The sequence below is a fragment of the Rana temporaria genome, chromosome 6, assembly GCF_905171775.1.
Source record: "Rana temporaria chromosome 6, aRanTem1.1, whole genome shotgun sequence".
Taxonomy (NCBI): Eukaryota; Metazoa; Chordata; class Amphibia; order Anura; family Ranidae; genus Rana; species Rana temporaria.
In genome coordinates, this window is record NC_053494.1 from 57,860,017 (window position 1) to 57,875,464 (window position 15,448).

At 43.4% G+C, this 15,448-nt stretch overlaps 1 protein-coding gene across 4 annotated transcripts in view; it reads right to left on the minus strand.

Annotated features, from left to right (window-relative positions):
- The window catches only part of ZC3H7A (zinc finger CCCH-type containing 7A), a 94,311-nt gene that overhangs the window by 29,063 nt on the left and 49,800 nt on the right, over positions 1–15,448 (minus strand). For all 4 annotated transcript variants that reach the window (XM_040356866.1, XM_040356863.1, XM_040356865.1 and 1 more), the window contains exons 14-17: positions 14,043–14,239; positions 12,546–12,646; positions 10,312–10,493; positions 10,158–10,231 (exon numbers count right to left, since the gene is read on the minus strand). In XM_040356866.1, the coding sequence (XP_040212800.1) occupies positions 10,158–10,231; positions 10,312–10,493; positions 12,546–12,646; positions 14,043–14,239 (554 nt within the window). The remainder of the gene's footprint in view (positions 1–10,157; positions 10,232–10,311; positions 10,494–12,545; positions 12,647–14,042; positions 14,240–15,448) is intronic.

Below are 15,448 nucleotides of genomic sequence, written 5' to 3' on the forward strand. Positions count from 1 at the left end.
TTCCTTCTTGCTTAGAACCAGTAGGATTAATTCCTTGATGGCTTTGACCTTCCTCAGAGGTAGAAACACTCTTTGTTGTTTTGTGTCTAATCTCATGCCGAGATATTCCAACTGCCTTGTGGGCAGGAAAGCTGACTTTTCTCGATTTAGGACCCAGCCGAACTTCTCGAGGTATTGGACCGTGAGGGCCACTGCTCGCTCCAAGCCGGGAGACGAGTGATCTATGACTAGGAGGTCGTCCAGGTATGCTAGGATCGTGACCCCCTGGATCCTTAGTTTGGCCAGGATTGGAGCTAGGACCTTCGTGAACACCCGGGGGGCCGTAGCCAACCCGAAGGGAAGCGCCACGAATTGGAAGTGACGCGAGGCCACCATGAAGCGTAGATATCTTTGATGTGGCTGATAAATTGGAACATGAAGGTAGGCATCCTTTATGTCTATGGACGCCATGAAGTCGTCCTTTTGGAGTGTGGCAGCTGCTGACCGCACGGATTCCATCCGAAATGAGCGGATCTTTAGGTATGCATTTACCATCTTTAGGTCCAAAATTGGCCTGACATCTCCATTGGACTTCGGGATGATGAATAGGTTGGAGTAGAAACCTAGCCCCTGTTCCAGGACTGGTACCTCTACTATTACTTCCTGGGAAAGTAGATGATTTAATGCCGACATTAATGCGGCTCCTTTCTCCGGATCGTTTGGAATCCTCGACTCCTGGAAATGAGGAGGAGGAAACTTTAGGAAATCTAATTTGTAGCCCGTGGCCACGGAAGACCGTACCCACTCGTCGGGAATGCTGGCTTCCCAAACCTCTGAAAAGAGTCGCAGCCTTCCCCCCACCTTCGTGGGTGGGGGCGCCCCTTCATAAGGTTGGCTTGGGGGCTGGTTTTGCTGGTTTGCGAAACCACTGCTTTCTGCCTCTAGCAGCCTGTCCTTGAGACCTGCTGTTGAAGCCGAAGTTTGCTTTCGCAGGAGGCCGTCGATACTGTTTGGCATTAGAGGGCCCCTGCCCAGGGGAGTACTGTCGTTTAAACGCAGGCCCCTGAAATTTCTTCTTAGTTGGCAAGAGAGTACTTTTGCCGTTTGAAATGGTCTGAATGTATTTATCTAGGTCTTCTCCGAAGAGTCGTCCTCCATGGAAGGGGAACCCTACCAGGAGCTTCTTGCATGGGGGCTCGGCCTCCCAGCTTTTTAACCATAAGAGTCTTCTCATATGGATAAGGGATAACGATAAACGTGACGCTTGCTGGACAGAAACATTAATTGCGTCTACCGTAAAACATATGGCCTTAGGGACATCCGAAAATTCTTCTGCCTGCTGGGCAGGAATAAGTTTAAGCATCTGCTTAATTTGATCCGATAACGCTTGAGCAACCCCAATCGCAGCCACAGCTGGCTGTACTACTGCCCCTGCAGTAGTGAAGGAGTTCTTAAGTAGTGCTTCCAAGCGTTTATCAACTGGATCCTTGAATACCTGTATGTTTTCTACAGGGCATGTTAACGGCTTGTTAACACATGAGATGGCTGCGTCCACTGCAGGAGTAGCCCATCTCTTGGAAAATTTATCTTCCATAGGATATAGGGCAGAGAATATTTTAGGTGGTAAGAAGATTTTATCTGGCTTGTTCCAATCTTGGAACAAAACTCCCTCTAATAGAGGGTGGATCGGAAACACTGCATTGCTTTGAGGCGCCCTCAGTGAGCCCAAAGCTGAAACCGTCGATACCTGGAGATCTGGTACTGGCAAGTTGAATGCATTATGGACCAAGTCCGTTAAGGCTTGAATCCACCAGCTCTCCCCTTGGGAGACTGCTCCAGACTCCTCTGTATCCAGATCTTCGATCCCTGAACCTACTTGGTCCTTGTCCAAGAGGTCGTCCAATTCCCCTGAGGAAAGGACCTCCTCTTCTGAGGGTTCACACTCGGGCGACGGAGATCTACTCCGTTTACTGCCCCGCATAGCTGTGGCTATCATTTTTCCCATTCTTTTCTCCATCTCTCTTAAAGAGGTGAGTAATACCTCGTCCGTGACCATCTTAGGGTTGGACTGACCCGCGCCAGCTCCAGCCCCAGATCCCGATGGCCCCAAGGCTCCCTTTGGGGAAAGCAGCGGCATAGCTTTGTCTGAGACCTCAGACTCTCTGGGGGAATCCCCACCTCTTGTACCCTCTGACCCGGATGCCATGGTACAATACCGAGGTACACCTGCCACTTATTGGTACTTGGAACTATAAAAGTTAATTGCCCAAACACCTGTTTGGGGGACAAAAAAATGCTTCCTCTTCCCTAGATGACCTTTTTTTTTTTTTTCAAATCCAGGAAAGAAAAAGCATTCTGTCCCCCTGAGTAGTATTGCAAGAAAAAACTATGAGATGGAAAAGAAACAGCCTATTTCTAGGCTTGAAAACAGTCTTCTGAAGACTGCAATATTCTTTCTGGCCACTGTGTGTCCTCGGCGCCCCGTGCTGCCGCTCTGGTCTTTCCTCCCCAGTTCCAATGTATTGAATGAGCTGTTTGGAACGAAAAAGGAAGGGCCGCCCCTTCCATAAACCACTGACCCGCCCTTCCCCTCTCAGCTAAACGGCGCGAATTGCGCCTATAACACGTGAACGCGCGCGCGCCCGCCGATAGGGGGGGGGGGTTGGGGGGAAGGGAGCCTCTCTGCTCCAGCTGGAACCACGAGGAGGTCAGCGTTCTGCCTGCTTGCAGGCTCTGAGGAGGAAGACTGATGGAGCATCGCCTGGAGGCTTGCAGGTAAGCATAGCTCTCTGACACACACATACACTTTATATTACACAGGCCCCACTCAATGCTTTTCCAACACTACAAGGGAGGTCACTTCTTATGGGGAAAAAATACACATAGAGCCATCCTATCATTAAGATATGTGACTAGTTTGCCAGATGCAGCGCATAACTTTAGGCATGTCCCCTGTGACCCCCCAGAAAAAACCTGCTAAGAACCAAGTTCCGCAAGTTTTCCCCTCACTTACCTGCTCCATGCCGCAGGACTTTGCCAAGCAAGAGGCCCAATCTTCCCCCATCTCCGTGGGGATGTCTAGACCTTCAGGCCCTGGGTTCCTATGAAGGATCCACTGTCCTGGGCCCATATAGCACTCTGGCAACAGAAAACATTAGGCACCCAAAGGTTTCTAAGTCCTGGGCCCAGGGTCCAGCTCTCTAAAAAGAAAAGCATTATGGGCTATACCCCAAGGGTTTGGGGTCCGGTTACTGACCACTTTAGCGCTGAGGCCTTTGGACAGAACCGGTTAGCTCACCTAATCCCAAGGATGCGGAGGCAAGCTAAACCATGACCAACACCTAAGACACTGGCGTAAAAACTGAGGTACTCCTCCTATGGGAGGGGGTTATATAGGGAGGGGCATTTCCTGTTTGAGATTGCCAGTGTCAACACCTGAAGGTACTCCATATAACCCATATAGTAATGAATGCCGCTCTGTGTCCCGTGATGTAACGATAAAGAAAAGACTACATTTTTAGACAACATAATGTTGTGTTGCAGATGTCTAGGTTGCAATTGGGCAAAGGGGACTGCCTTGAAGGAAGATATCATCGACCTGACTTTCATGCAGACGTGGAGAGTTGGATGGCTTCTGGACTGAAGAGTTCAAACCTGACACTGGGAAGTCTGGTGCATCTTCTGGGGAAGAAAGACTCTGGCCTGGGATGTTTCTAGAACCAGACCCTGATGCTTAAAGCACTAAGCCTGTTCTGGCAACGATTTCTAAAGGGTTCCAGATCCATACAAACCTCTAGCATCTTGACAGGTATACTTTGTCCAACAGAGACCTCACTGATTGTTCCACCAACAGGTCATCTAATTATCTGACAATTGTGATGCCATGGAAATGCAACAGGGCTAACACTGGAGCCAACACTTTATTGAACACCAAAGATGCAAAGTGAAGATCGAAAGGCAAGGCCACAAACTGGTAGTGTAGGGGCCCCACAGCAATGCGTATAAACTGCTGATGCACTAGAAAGATAGGGACATTCAAGTAAGCATCTTTGATGTTCACTGAAGTCATGAAGTTTCCCTGGAGGAGGGAGGCAATGGCAGATCTGGTGGATTCTATCAGGAATATTAAGACTCAAATGTAAACATTTGGAGCCTTGAAATCCAAGATTGGACAAATGTCTCCTTTCAGTTTGGGAGCAGCGAACATGATGGGATAAAACCTCTGAAACATTACATTGACTAGGGCAATCACACCTTGATCCAAAGTTTAGAGAGCAGTCGAACTAGATCTGCTAGTCTGTGTAGACACATGAAGGTGGAAAGTGAGGAAACAAAGAGGGGTAGTGGGCAAAACTCAAGTATGTATCCATGGGAGATCATCTCCTGCTCCCAGGCATCCAGATTGCTAGCTGTCTAAGCATCCACAAAAGTTAAAAGACACCCCCCACTTCGGAAAGTAGTGGAACACCGTCATGCAAAGGAAGGCTTGTCCAAAGATTTGGAAGACTTGAAATGGTAGACTTTGTGGGTGGATTGCAAACTAAGCTTAGGGGGTCCCATCGTTGAGGGAGTCGAGTAATGAAAAGGGACATTTCCTGACTGTAGGAGGGGCAGAGGATTTAGCAATCTATGCCTTAGTGTTCCCTAGCCAAGGAAGATGGATGCTCTTGCCACGAGTAGCATCCTTGATAATGTTATCATGACCAAGTCTAAAGAGATTATATCCCTCAAGGCTGTGTGGATCAAGTGCTTTCTGCACAGAGTCTCCACAGCCCAGCACCTTAGCCAAACACACTAGTACCAAAATGATTCACATGAAAAAGATTAGATGTGAGGCCTCTGGTGAACCATCTCAACTAAAATTTAATGCTGCAGCCATCTGCTCCATTGGTTCAATAGGCAATTGATCAACAGCAGCAGTGGCTCAATCCCTTTCAAGGGATTTACATCAGTCAGACACAGTTTGACAAAGTATAGTCAAAGCCAGGATCTGGTGTAGAGAAGAATCCACCATCCAGAATATAGATTTGGAAAGGGCTTCCAAGCACTTATCAATTGACCCCCTTGGTGCCCAGATACCTCATGGAATCCCTCAGTTAAAAGTAGTAGTTACGATGAAATATCTCGGGATATGGATCACGAGGGACATTAATAGCTTTGTCCAAAATAACTTAATTCCTCTTTTGTCTAAATGGGAACATAAAAGAGATGCCTGGTGTAGACTACCATTATCCACGGCGGGACGATGTAATCTAATAAAGATGCTATGGTTACCCCAGTTACTCTATATCCTCCATAACTCCCCAGTCTGGATAGCTCAAAAATGGTTTAAAAAGATAGAATCTCTCTTCAGAGAGTTAATTTGGAAGAAGGGACAAGCTAGGATTTGTCTCCAGACCATGCAGTTGCCAGCTAAAGAGGGGGGTATGGCAGTGCCTCACCCGAAAACATACTTTCTAGCCTCACAGCTACAACAGCTTGCGAACTGCGGAGTGGAGGGAGGTGGAAACTCCAGTAAATTGATGCTAACTGGGGCACCACATAGGACAATAGTGGAGGCACTTGAGGCGGGTTCGTTCGTCCATAAATGTCCAACTATAAAACTAAGCCTTAAAGTGTGGCAAACAACAAAAGCTTTGATGGGCTACAAGGGAATAACAATATTCGCCCCTCTCTGGTGCAACCAAAACCTAAGAGAATTAAAAGACATCGAGAGATGTAAAGAATGGGAGAGACAAGGGATAAGTCGACTAAACCAACTTTACAATGGAGAACAGATGAAATCCTTCGCAGATTTGCGACAGGAATTTAATATAACAAACAAAACATTTTATAGATATCTACAGATACGACATGCTATCCAAGCTCAGTTTGGGTTACAACCCATTGTATGGTCCTCGGCCCCCACCCTCCTGAAAATAACCTCCCCAAAAACAACCAAAGGCCTGATATCTGAGTTGTACTCTAGATTAGGAGCCAAAACAATAAGTAGGGCAGGCCCCATTAAGAGCAGGACAGGATGGGAGAAAGACTTAGGTCAAATGACCACGGAACAGTGGAGTGCGATCTTGAGGAGGGGGGTATTGGTTTCGATCTCCCCATCCCAGAAAGTATCACACTTGTTCCTCTTGCATAGAGTATACTATACCCCCAGGAGAATGTTCAATCTCGGGTGGAGAAGTACTGACGAATGCCCAAGGTGCAGAGCGACAGGCAATCTTATCCACATGATGTGGAAATGCCCAAAGTTATTCAGATACTGGGAGGAGGTGGTTACTATAATAAATAAAACTTTTAAAACTAAGTTAGAAGCTGAATCTAAGACATGCTTGTTAGGCAGCATAGAGGAAAATAGAGTGCCAGCCAGCTCCCTTGAAGTGGTACTGAGATGCCTCTTCCAGGCAAGGAAGTTAATTGCGTTGAGGTGGCAGGCCCAGATGCCACCCACTGTCAAATCTTGGGTTGAAACTATTAACACAATGATTTGGAGTGAGAGAGTGACACTTACTCAACAGGGGAATTATAGTAAGTTTGTGAGGATGTGGAAACCCTGGCTAGATGAAACAGGATGTTCTATATAAAAAGAGGACAGTCGCCATTCAAATTCAATTAATATCTTAACCCGCTATCGGGTATTCCTTTATGGGGAAGACGTACTTAACGAAGCACATTAATTTTAAAAACCTGCACAGGGTGTGATGGGAGGGTGGGAGGGTGGGTGTGGGTCTTCAGGGTGGGGTAGGGCAGGCGAGGCGAGGTACGATAGTTCAGAAACAAGTGTTTCTTCATTTATTCACAATGTCACTAAGAACGAGGGTAGGTAAAGATAAGGGGAAAACAGGGAAAAACGTACGGTTGTGTATTGTTTATAATATGTACGATGATGTAACACTTTTTTCTGTACTTTTTTATACGCAAACAATAAAAAAACAATGAAAAAAAAAAAAAAAAAAAGAGATTATATCCCTCAAGGCTGTGTGGATCAAGTGCTTTCTGCACAGAGTCTCCACAGCCCAGCACCTTAGCCAAACACACTAGTACCAAAATGATTCACATGAAAAAGATTAGATGTGAGGCCTCTGGTGAACCATCTCAACTAAAATTTAATGCTGCAGCCATCTGCTCCATTGGTTCAATAGGCAATTGATCAACAGCAGCAGTGGCTCAATCCCTTTCAAGGGATTTACATCAGTCAGACACAGTTTGACAAAGTATAGTCAAAGCCAGGATCTGGTGTAGAGAAGAATCCACCATCCAGAATATAGATTTGGAAAGGGCTTCCAAGCACTTATCAATTGGGTCATTAAAGAAAAGTGTATACTCCACCAGTATAGTAAGGGCCTTGTTAAGGCCAGATCCTCATTAGCAACTAACCATTTCTGAACAAAAGCTGTGCAAAATAGATACAATGCTAACAAGCTCTTGGGTGATGCAATCAGCTTATCAAGGTGCTTCCAAACTTCATAAAAAAAGTTGGAAAAGGGATGCAAAAGTAAAATCTTTGCTCTTTGAAGAGTTCTTGAAACACTACAGGTCTAGAAACACTACAGGTAAAGGCAACAGGCTGATATTATATTTTCAGAATGATGTGCACTGCATTAATAAGAGCCAGATTTGGAGATTGGCACTCAGATGATGCCACTACCATTCCTTGAAAGGGAAACCGGCAGTGAAGCCTTTCGGCTTTACAGCCGATTCCCTACTTCGTTGTGCATTCTAACTGGGCCGGCAGTGGAGGAAGGGGGGGGGGGGAGAGAGTTCAGAAACACAGCGCTGTCTCCGGAAGTGGGGAAGGTTACCTGTCAAAATCAGGCACCCTGTTGGCTTTACAAACTAGAGTGCACACTTGCTTTTGCGTTGCTCTTCTATGTTTCTTCTTTTTTCTTTCTTCCTTCAATTTTTCTTTATTTACTCTCTTTTTTTTTTGTTTCCAAGGCCACACGGCCAAATGAAGCATCATTTGGTACATTGTGCACCCATCTCAGCACACTGGGGATGTGCTGCGGGAGGAAGATAACGGGGACACTGTTCGTCCCCACTGGTCCCCCATACATAGGGCTCGAATAGAAGGGTTGGTTATCAGTCAATGCACCTCAGCATTATCCCCACCTCCTGGGGGGTGTGAGTGGGCTTGTGGTTCCAGCAAATGACTGGATAATTTTGGACATCACCATTGCTAGGTGGATTCGACAAGTAATTATTCAAGCTTATAGTTTAAGAAATTAGGTTCCTCCTTTTCCTGTTAAGGCGCACTCGACCAGAGCGATAAGTGCTTCATGGGCAGTGCATCTTCAGGCTTCGATGACTCAGATCTGTAAAGCTGCAACTTGGTCTTCAGTTCATACATTTACCAAATTCTATCAAATAGATGTAAGAGGACATGAGGATTCCGCCTTCGGGCATAGTGTGCTGCAGCACAGCGGTCTAGGGCTTCTTGTCCATTGGCGGCCTGATTGATCTGTGTCTCCCACCCTTCATATTGAGCATTGCTCTGGGATGTCCCACTATGTAATGACTGGCTCTGTGTCCTGTGGTGTATGATAAAAAAAGTAGGATTTTTAATAACAGCTTACATGTAAAATCCTTTTCTTTGAGTACACCACGGGACACAGAGGTCCCCCCTTCTATGGGATCCTTACTGCTTTGCTACAAAAACTGAGGTACTTCCTGTATGGGAGGGGTTATATGGAGGGGAACTTGTTTTCATTGGTTGTGCCAGTGTCCAATCACCTCTGATGACCATACAACCCACTATGTATTGAGTGTACTCAAAGAAAAGGATTTTACAGGTAAGCTGTTATTAAAAATCCTACTTTTAGATTTCTTAAAACCCCACCAAAAAAATATTTTCTAAAAGCAGAGATTAAAAAGGTGACAGTTGCAAATGATTTTGCCTATCAAACCCAAATGTTCAGAACGGTTTTTTTATATATATATATATATATATATATATATATATATATATATATATATATATATATATATATATATATATATATATATATAATTTTATAGGGCACACGAAAAAACAGATCGAATACAAATTTTTCATATTACTTCAGTATTAGTAGTTTTCATTTTAATATTTCTCTTTCTTAGTATAATAAAAATGTATAGTATGACTAGCAATTAAATAAATGATATACTCTATAATCGAGAAGAAAAAAAAGAAACATCTAATTTTGGAGATAGCTACTTAGGCCTTGTACACACGGGCAAACATGTCCGCTGAAAACGGTCCGCCGTACCGTTTTCAGCGGACATGTCCGCCCGGAGATTTCTGTATGATGGCTGTACACACCATCATACAGAAATGAGAGACAATCCGCGCTGACAGACAGCGCGGTGAGGGGTTCGCGCCGTCGCCGCGACGATGACGCGGCGACGTTGAAAGGTCAATGCTTCCACGCATGCGTCAAAGTCATTCGACGCATGCGAGGGATGGTGGCCGCTCGGACATGTACGGTAAGTCTGTACAGACGACCGAACATGTCCGACGGCAAGTTTAGAAACATTTGTCTGCTCGAAAAGGGTCTGACGGGCAAATGTACGCTGGAATCCTGTCCGATCGGCCGTACACACGAGCGAACATGTCTGCTGAAACTGGTCCGCGGACCAGTTTCAGCAGACATGTTCGGTCGTGTGTACGGGGCCTAAGATGTACCTTATCAGCAAATAGCTTTTACTAGGAGTTTAAAGATATAGAACCAACTACAAAAAAAAAAACTGCCACTGGGATAACTGTCAACAAATAACATATGTGCACATAACAGGAAACAGAATTTGTATGCAAAGAAAAGCGGAAATGTTTGAGTGACTTTGCGCATAATAAGATTTTGAATGTGCCTGTTTGGTGACGGGTTGGGTACATATAAAAAGCAGATTCTTGCTCATGCTGTCAGTTTAATAAGTGTTTCTTTTGCAATTAAGAATTAGCGTGTATATTATCCATACACAATGGGGTTGATTTACTAAAAGTGGAGCATTCAAAATCTGGTGCAGCTCTGCATAGAAACCAATTTGCTTCCAGGTCCAAAGCTTAATTTAAAAAAGCTGAAGATAGAAGTCGATTGGCTACCATGCACAGCTGCACCAGATTTTGCACTCTCCTGTTTTAGTAAATCAAGCCTAATGTATACCTGAAGATTAGTAATTGTAACAATAATCCAAAAATGTACCTGTGGTTTATGTGCACTGGACTCATTTACCCAATATTTCTGAGATTCTCGCACAATTTCTTCGAATGCAATTCCTAAATAAACAGAACCACTGTTACAAGAAAGTTAACTAAAGCAAAGCAATATTGACATTTCTTGAAGCAACTTGTCCCACCTGTTTTGTTCTGTATGACCCAGACCCTGAGTTCCACCAAGCTATGAGCATAGAAGCATTCATCTTCTCTTAAACAGCCATAGCGAACCTCATGACGACAAAGATCAAGCACAAGCAGATTGTTGAAAGGACGTATCTTGCAGTACTTTACAACTGTGTCTTTGAACATGTGAACAAGGCATCTGCATAATTAAAATAGACATTTATTGTAAAAACTTTTTTAAAGAATTTCAGGCAAATATAAAAAATACCAACTGATGCAGTTGTGTATTAATTTATAAATGTTTACATACAACTAGCTTAAATACTCAAATTGGACTTGAAATCAGTCTTTTATAAGCAACACTCATACTGACTCTGCTGCCTGGACCTGAACTGATGAGAAACATGATAACAGGAAGAATAAGCACAGCCTAATACCTATTCATGTACTGCTGCCCCTTTGTTGTCCAATCAGCAGGCTGCTTGCAGGGAGGTAACACCACTGCAATTTACAACCCAGCAGAGAAAGTGGTGTCACCCTTCCGGCTGTGCTGCCTGGTAGAAGTATTTAAAACACATAAATGGCTGGGCAGAAATATCCTTATTGAAATTAGTATTCCCAACAACATGAATACACAGACACCGGGCAGTCCCTAATAAAAGTAATTTGGCAACTTTAATTGCCTGTAATTGGTAATGGAAGGAAATTGCATCACAAAGGTTTGTGCAGGCACCTTGTGAAAATATCACATTTTCAATTTGCAATGTAAATGACTAAAAACTACTAGCAACATTTTAATTTGTGGTTTACCTGTCAAATAATTTTCTTTGAGTACATCACGGGACACAGTGGGGTTGATTTACTGAAATTGGAGAGTGCAAAATCGGTTGTGCATGGTAGCCAATCAGCTTCTAACTTCAGCTTGTTCAATTAAGCTTTGACAAAAAAAAAAAAAAAATGGAAGCTGATTGGTTTCAATGCACCAGATTTTGCACTATCCAGTTTTAGTAAATCAACCCCAGAGTTTCCTCAGAATCCATAGGACAGTATTACACTGCCACTTTTAAGTGATTGTACAGGCAGCAAGACCCCTTTTAGACAAAACCATGTGGTAAAACTTCAGTTTTTGTAAGAAGCCACAACCTGTGATGTACATTAAGTAAATGATTTTAAAGATAAACCAAAAATCCTAATTTTCGTTTGATACATCATGAAACACACATACAACATGGAATTCCAACGACAGGGATTTCCAAAAGCAATGAGGGAAGAGCAACACGGCAACAAGCTGACAGGTCCCAAACAAAAAATATGCACCCAAGACCAGGCAGCAACTTTAGAAAAACTTGAGCTACTAAAGCTTGATGGCAAATGGCCCAGGAAGCACCGACATTTCCTGATAGAATGAGCCGTCACCGAAACAGTGGAACTTTTCCTTTTAAAGGATAAGTGCACCTTTTTAAATCCGTCTCTGCACAGATCTGTTTGTCTCCAGCATCGTTCCATACTAAGGAAAAATGTCCGGCGGCCGTGACGTCAGTACACCAACATGGCTGCTGGCCGAAGACCAAGCCAGACTAAGGGAAAATGCCCACCGAATGCTGGCAGATCGTTCGTTAGCTGCAGTCTGCACACACTCGCTGGCTGGACTGGGGAGACCACTGGATCTAGTTTATCCAGCCCGTCAGTTGATTGTAGATCTTCCAGGAGAAAAGATGTATGAAAAGAGAAAAAAAATTGCTAGGACCAAAAGATCCCAGCAAGGAGATAGGTCCTTGCTCCTGACTAGACAGAAAAAAAAAAACTGAATACCTACAGCAGGGAGGGGGTTATATACTAACTGAGGGCGGCCCATGAGGCGTAGCCAAGTTTTATGTTCTGTCTAGTCCTACTCCTGCAGAGGCGATATAACCCAATGGTCAAGACTAAGGAGGTGCCGTGTCCGTCTATGAATGAATGAAGGAGAAATAAGGTATTTACAGCATTTATATCTATAAATCACACACAGAGGGGGGACACTAAAATAGGAGGCAGTGCTGATGGTGTATACATGTTAGAGTGGCTTAACAACCATTTTAAATATTTCCAGTTAGATCATTAAAATCTCACATTAAGCAAAATAATAAAGCAGTGCTGTAAAAGAGCATTACCACTACTAGCACATAAAGCAAATAAGCGTTCTGGACTGGCATTTTTTTCAATTAAGTCCTTTAGAAATGAAAACTACATCATAAAAAAAATGAAAACATACTTATTTTCTTCAAAACTGTGCTTAGATACAGAATGTGAGCAGGTGAATGGATTTTCTTTATTCCGCTGGCTAATCATTCTGGGTTTGTGGTCAAAACATTTCTGAAATACAAACAGCAAATGGTTTTAAACATATCCTGCAGAGAAAATCCCTACATAAAGCGAAACTTCACTTTCTCAATTAACATTGACTATTTTTATTCCTTATGCTGCTAGAATTAGTAAATACTGCATAGGAAAGTGGATCATATTTACATTTTTTAAAGTGACGGGGCAACACAGTGGCTAAGTGGTTAACACTTCCGCCTGGCAGCACTAGGGTCGTCGGTTCAAATCCCAATCATGGCTTTGCCTGCATGAAGTCTGCATGGGTTTCCTATGGCTACTTCAGCTTCCCCCCACACTCCAAAGACAAGCTGGTAGGTTAATTAGCTACTGTCTAAATTGACTCCAGTATGTTCAAGTATGCGTGTGAGTTAGGGACCTCAGATTGTATGCTCCTTGAGAGCAGGGAGTGATGTGAACACAATATATATGTAAAGCACTGCCTAAATTGATGATTCCATACAAGTACCTGTAATAAATAAAGTATACCTAATTTTTTTTTTAAAATAACAGACATGTTATATATACTTACTTGCTCTGTGCAATGGTTTTGCACAGAGCAGCCTTGATCCTCCTTTTCTCAGGTCCCCTGCCAGCGAGCTTGGCTCCTATCCCTTGCAGAATGCCCTCATAGCAAGAGGAGGTATTTGTGTGGGCTGTATTCTGAGCTGCGCTCTGTGTCCATTTACACACACAGTGTGTTTTTTTTTTTTTATATTTCTTTGGTTACTTCCTTGTTTCCAGGCCTAGGCAAATGATGTTATACATCCCAGGAGTCTTCATGAGGGGTTTTCTCAGCTAAGCACACCTTCCTGTCAGCACGCCTGAGCTAAGGGGAGATGTATTCTATTAAGTAAATGCTACATGAATCATCTGCCCTTACTCAAGATGGCCATGGCCAGTATTGCTAGGGGGTGTTTTTCAAAGTGATTTTCCTGCAAAATAAAGCATGGAGACATAGATGGACTCTTGAGTTTGCTTTCAATATTATAAATGAATTAAATAGTGTTTTTGGTTTGCGATGCTCAAAATGCAGTGTAGTTCCGCTTTAGAGAAACTTCTAATCTGACATTTCTGGGAGTGTCAGGTTCCTGGCCCTTCTCTGATTACAAAGTTGCTACCTCTATCCCTTACTTCACTTTTTTCAGTGGCTGGAGTTTCAGGATGTCGAGCAGAGGAGGAGATTGCTAAACTCCTGCTCACTGAGCTCCTCGTCTTAGAATTAATTCTGAGCAATTTTGGGTTTAAAGCGCTCTAAATCCATGAAGTCCCAGGTAAGCAGCATATCTGGGACAATCTAACACCAGATTACATTATTTTCCACACACAACAGTGACCTGTCACCCAGTGTTTATCAGACCCTGCAAATATGTTTGCCAGAAGAGCAGCTTACCTCACAAAGAAAGTCAAAATGTCCTGAGTGCTCCTGCAGTAGATGAGGGATTGTTAGATTGACTTTTCTGCTGCCTCCAAAGAGTGTATCCCTACAGAATGTTCCCTTTCTTTCTAAAGCCCACACATCAATTTCTTCTTGGCAGTATGCAAATGTACAGTTTCCTGCGTATGTGCACTCCATGCCTTGAGCAACATCTGAAAGTAATGTTTGACATACAAAAATTAAAACAGCTAACAAATAAGTGATCATTAGGCAGAGAGCCAGAATGGCAATCTGTCTATGTAAACAAAGCAGATCGCCGTTCTGTCAGTAGGGAAGGCACCGATCCTGTGTTCCTGCAACGCACAAACATGGATCAATGCCTTGCCCTAGTAAAAGCACCTCCCACATAGTGCACAAACACAGGCTAGGCACACAGTTAACCATTTGATCACCCCTGTTTAACTCCTGCCCAGCCAGTGTCATTGGTACAGTGACAGTGGATATTTTTAGCAATAATCACTATAATCGCAGTGGTGTCACTGGTCCCCAAAAAGTGTCAAAAAAGTGTCAGTTAGTGTCATGACTGTCTGCCACAATATCGCAGTCTTGCTATAAATCGCTGGTCGCCGCCCTTACCAGTAAAAATAATCAAATAGAAGAAAATATTCTATAGTTTGTAGATGGCTATGAATTTTGCGCAAAACCAAGTATATTCTTATTGAGATTTTTTTAACCAAAGATGTGTAGCAGAATACATATTGGCCTAAATTGATGAAGAAATTTGATTTTTTAAATTTCGTTTATTGGATATGTTTCATACCAGAAAGTAAATGATAGATTTTAATTTTTTTTCCAAAATCGTCTGCATTTTTTTGTTTACAGCGCAAAAAATAAAAACCACAGTGGTGAGCAATTAAGTTAAAGTAACAGAGTGACGTATCGCAAGAAATGGCCTGGTAATGAAGGGGCATATATCATTCAGATGGCAAGTGGTTAAATAATATATATATATATATATATATATATATATATATATATATATATATATATATATATATTATCAGGGCTCAAAATTTCAAGTCCTGAGCTACTAGCCAGTCCTCAAGAGTTACTCGCCACCAGTTGCCCCACCTAATTCATACACTGCCCTGCGCCTAATTGCACCTGTAAACATGCCTTTGTAGATTATCTCATGGAATGACAATGTTTTATGCAGAATCATGTTACAAAATTAAATATTACCAACAACAACTTTAACAAAATGGGACAGGGCACTGGGGGGGCAGATCAGAGGGACAGACCAGAGGGACAGGGCACTGGGAGCAGACCAGAGGGACAGGGCACTGGGAGCAGACCAGAGGGACAGGGCACTGGGAGCAGACCAGAGGGACAGGGCACTGGGGGAAGACCAGAGGGACAGG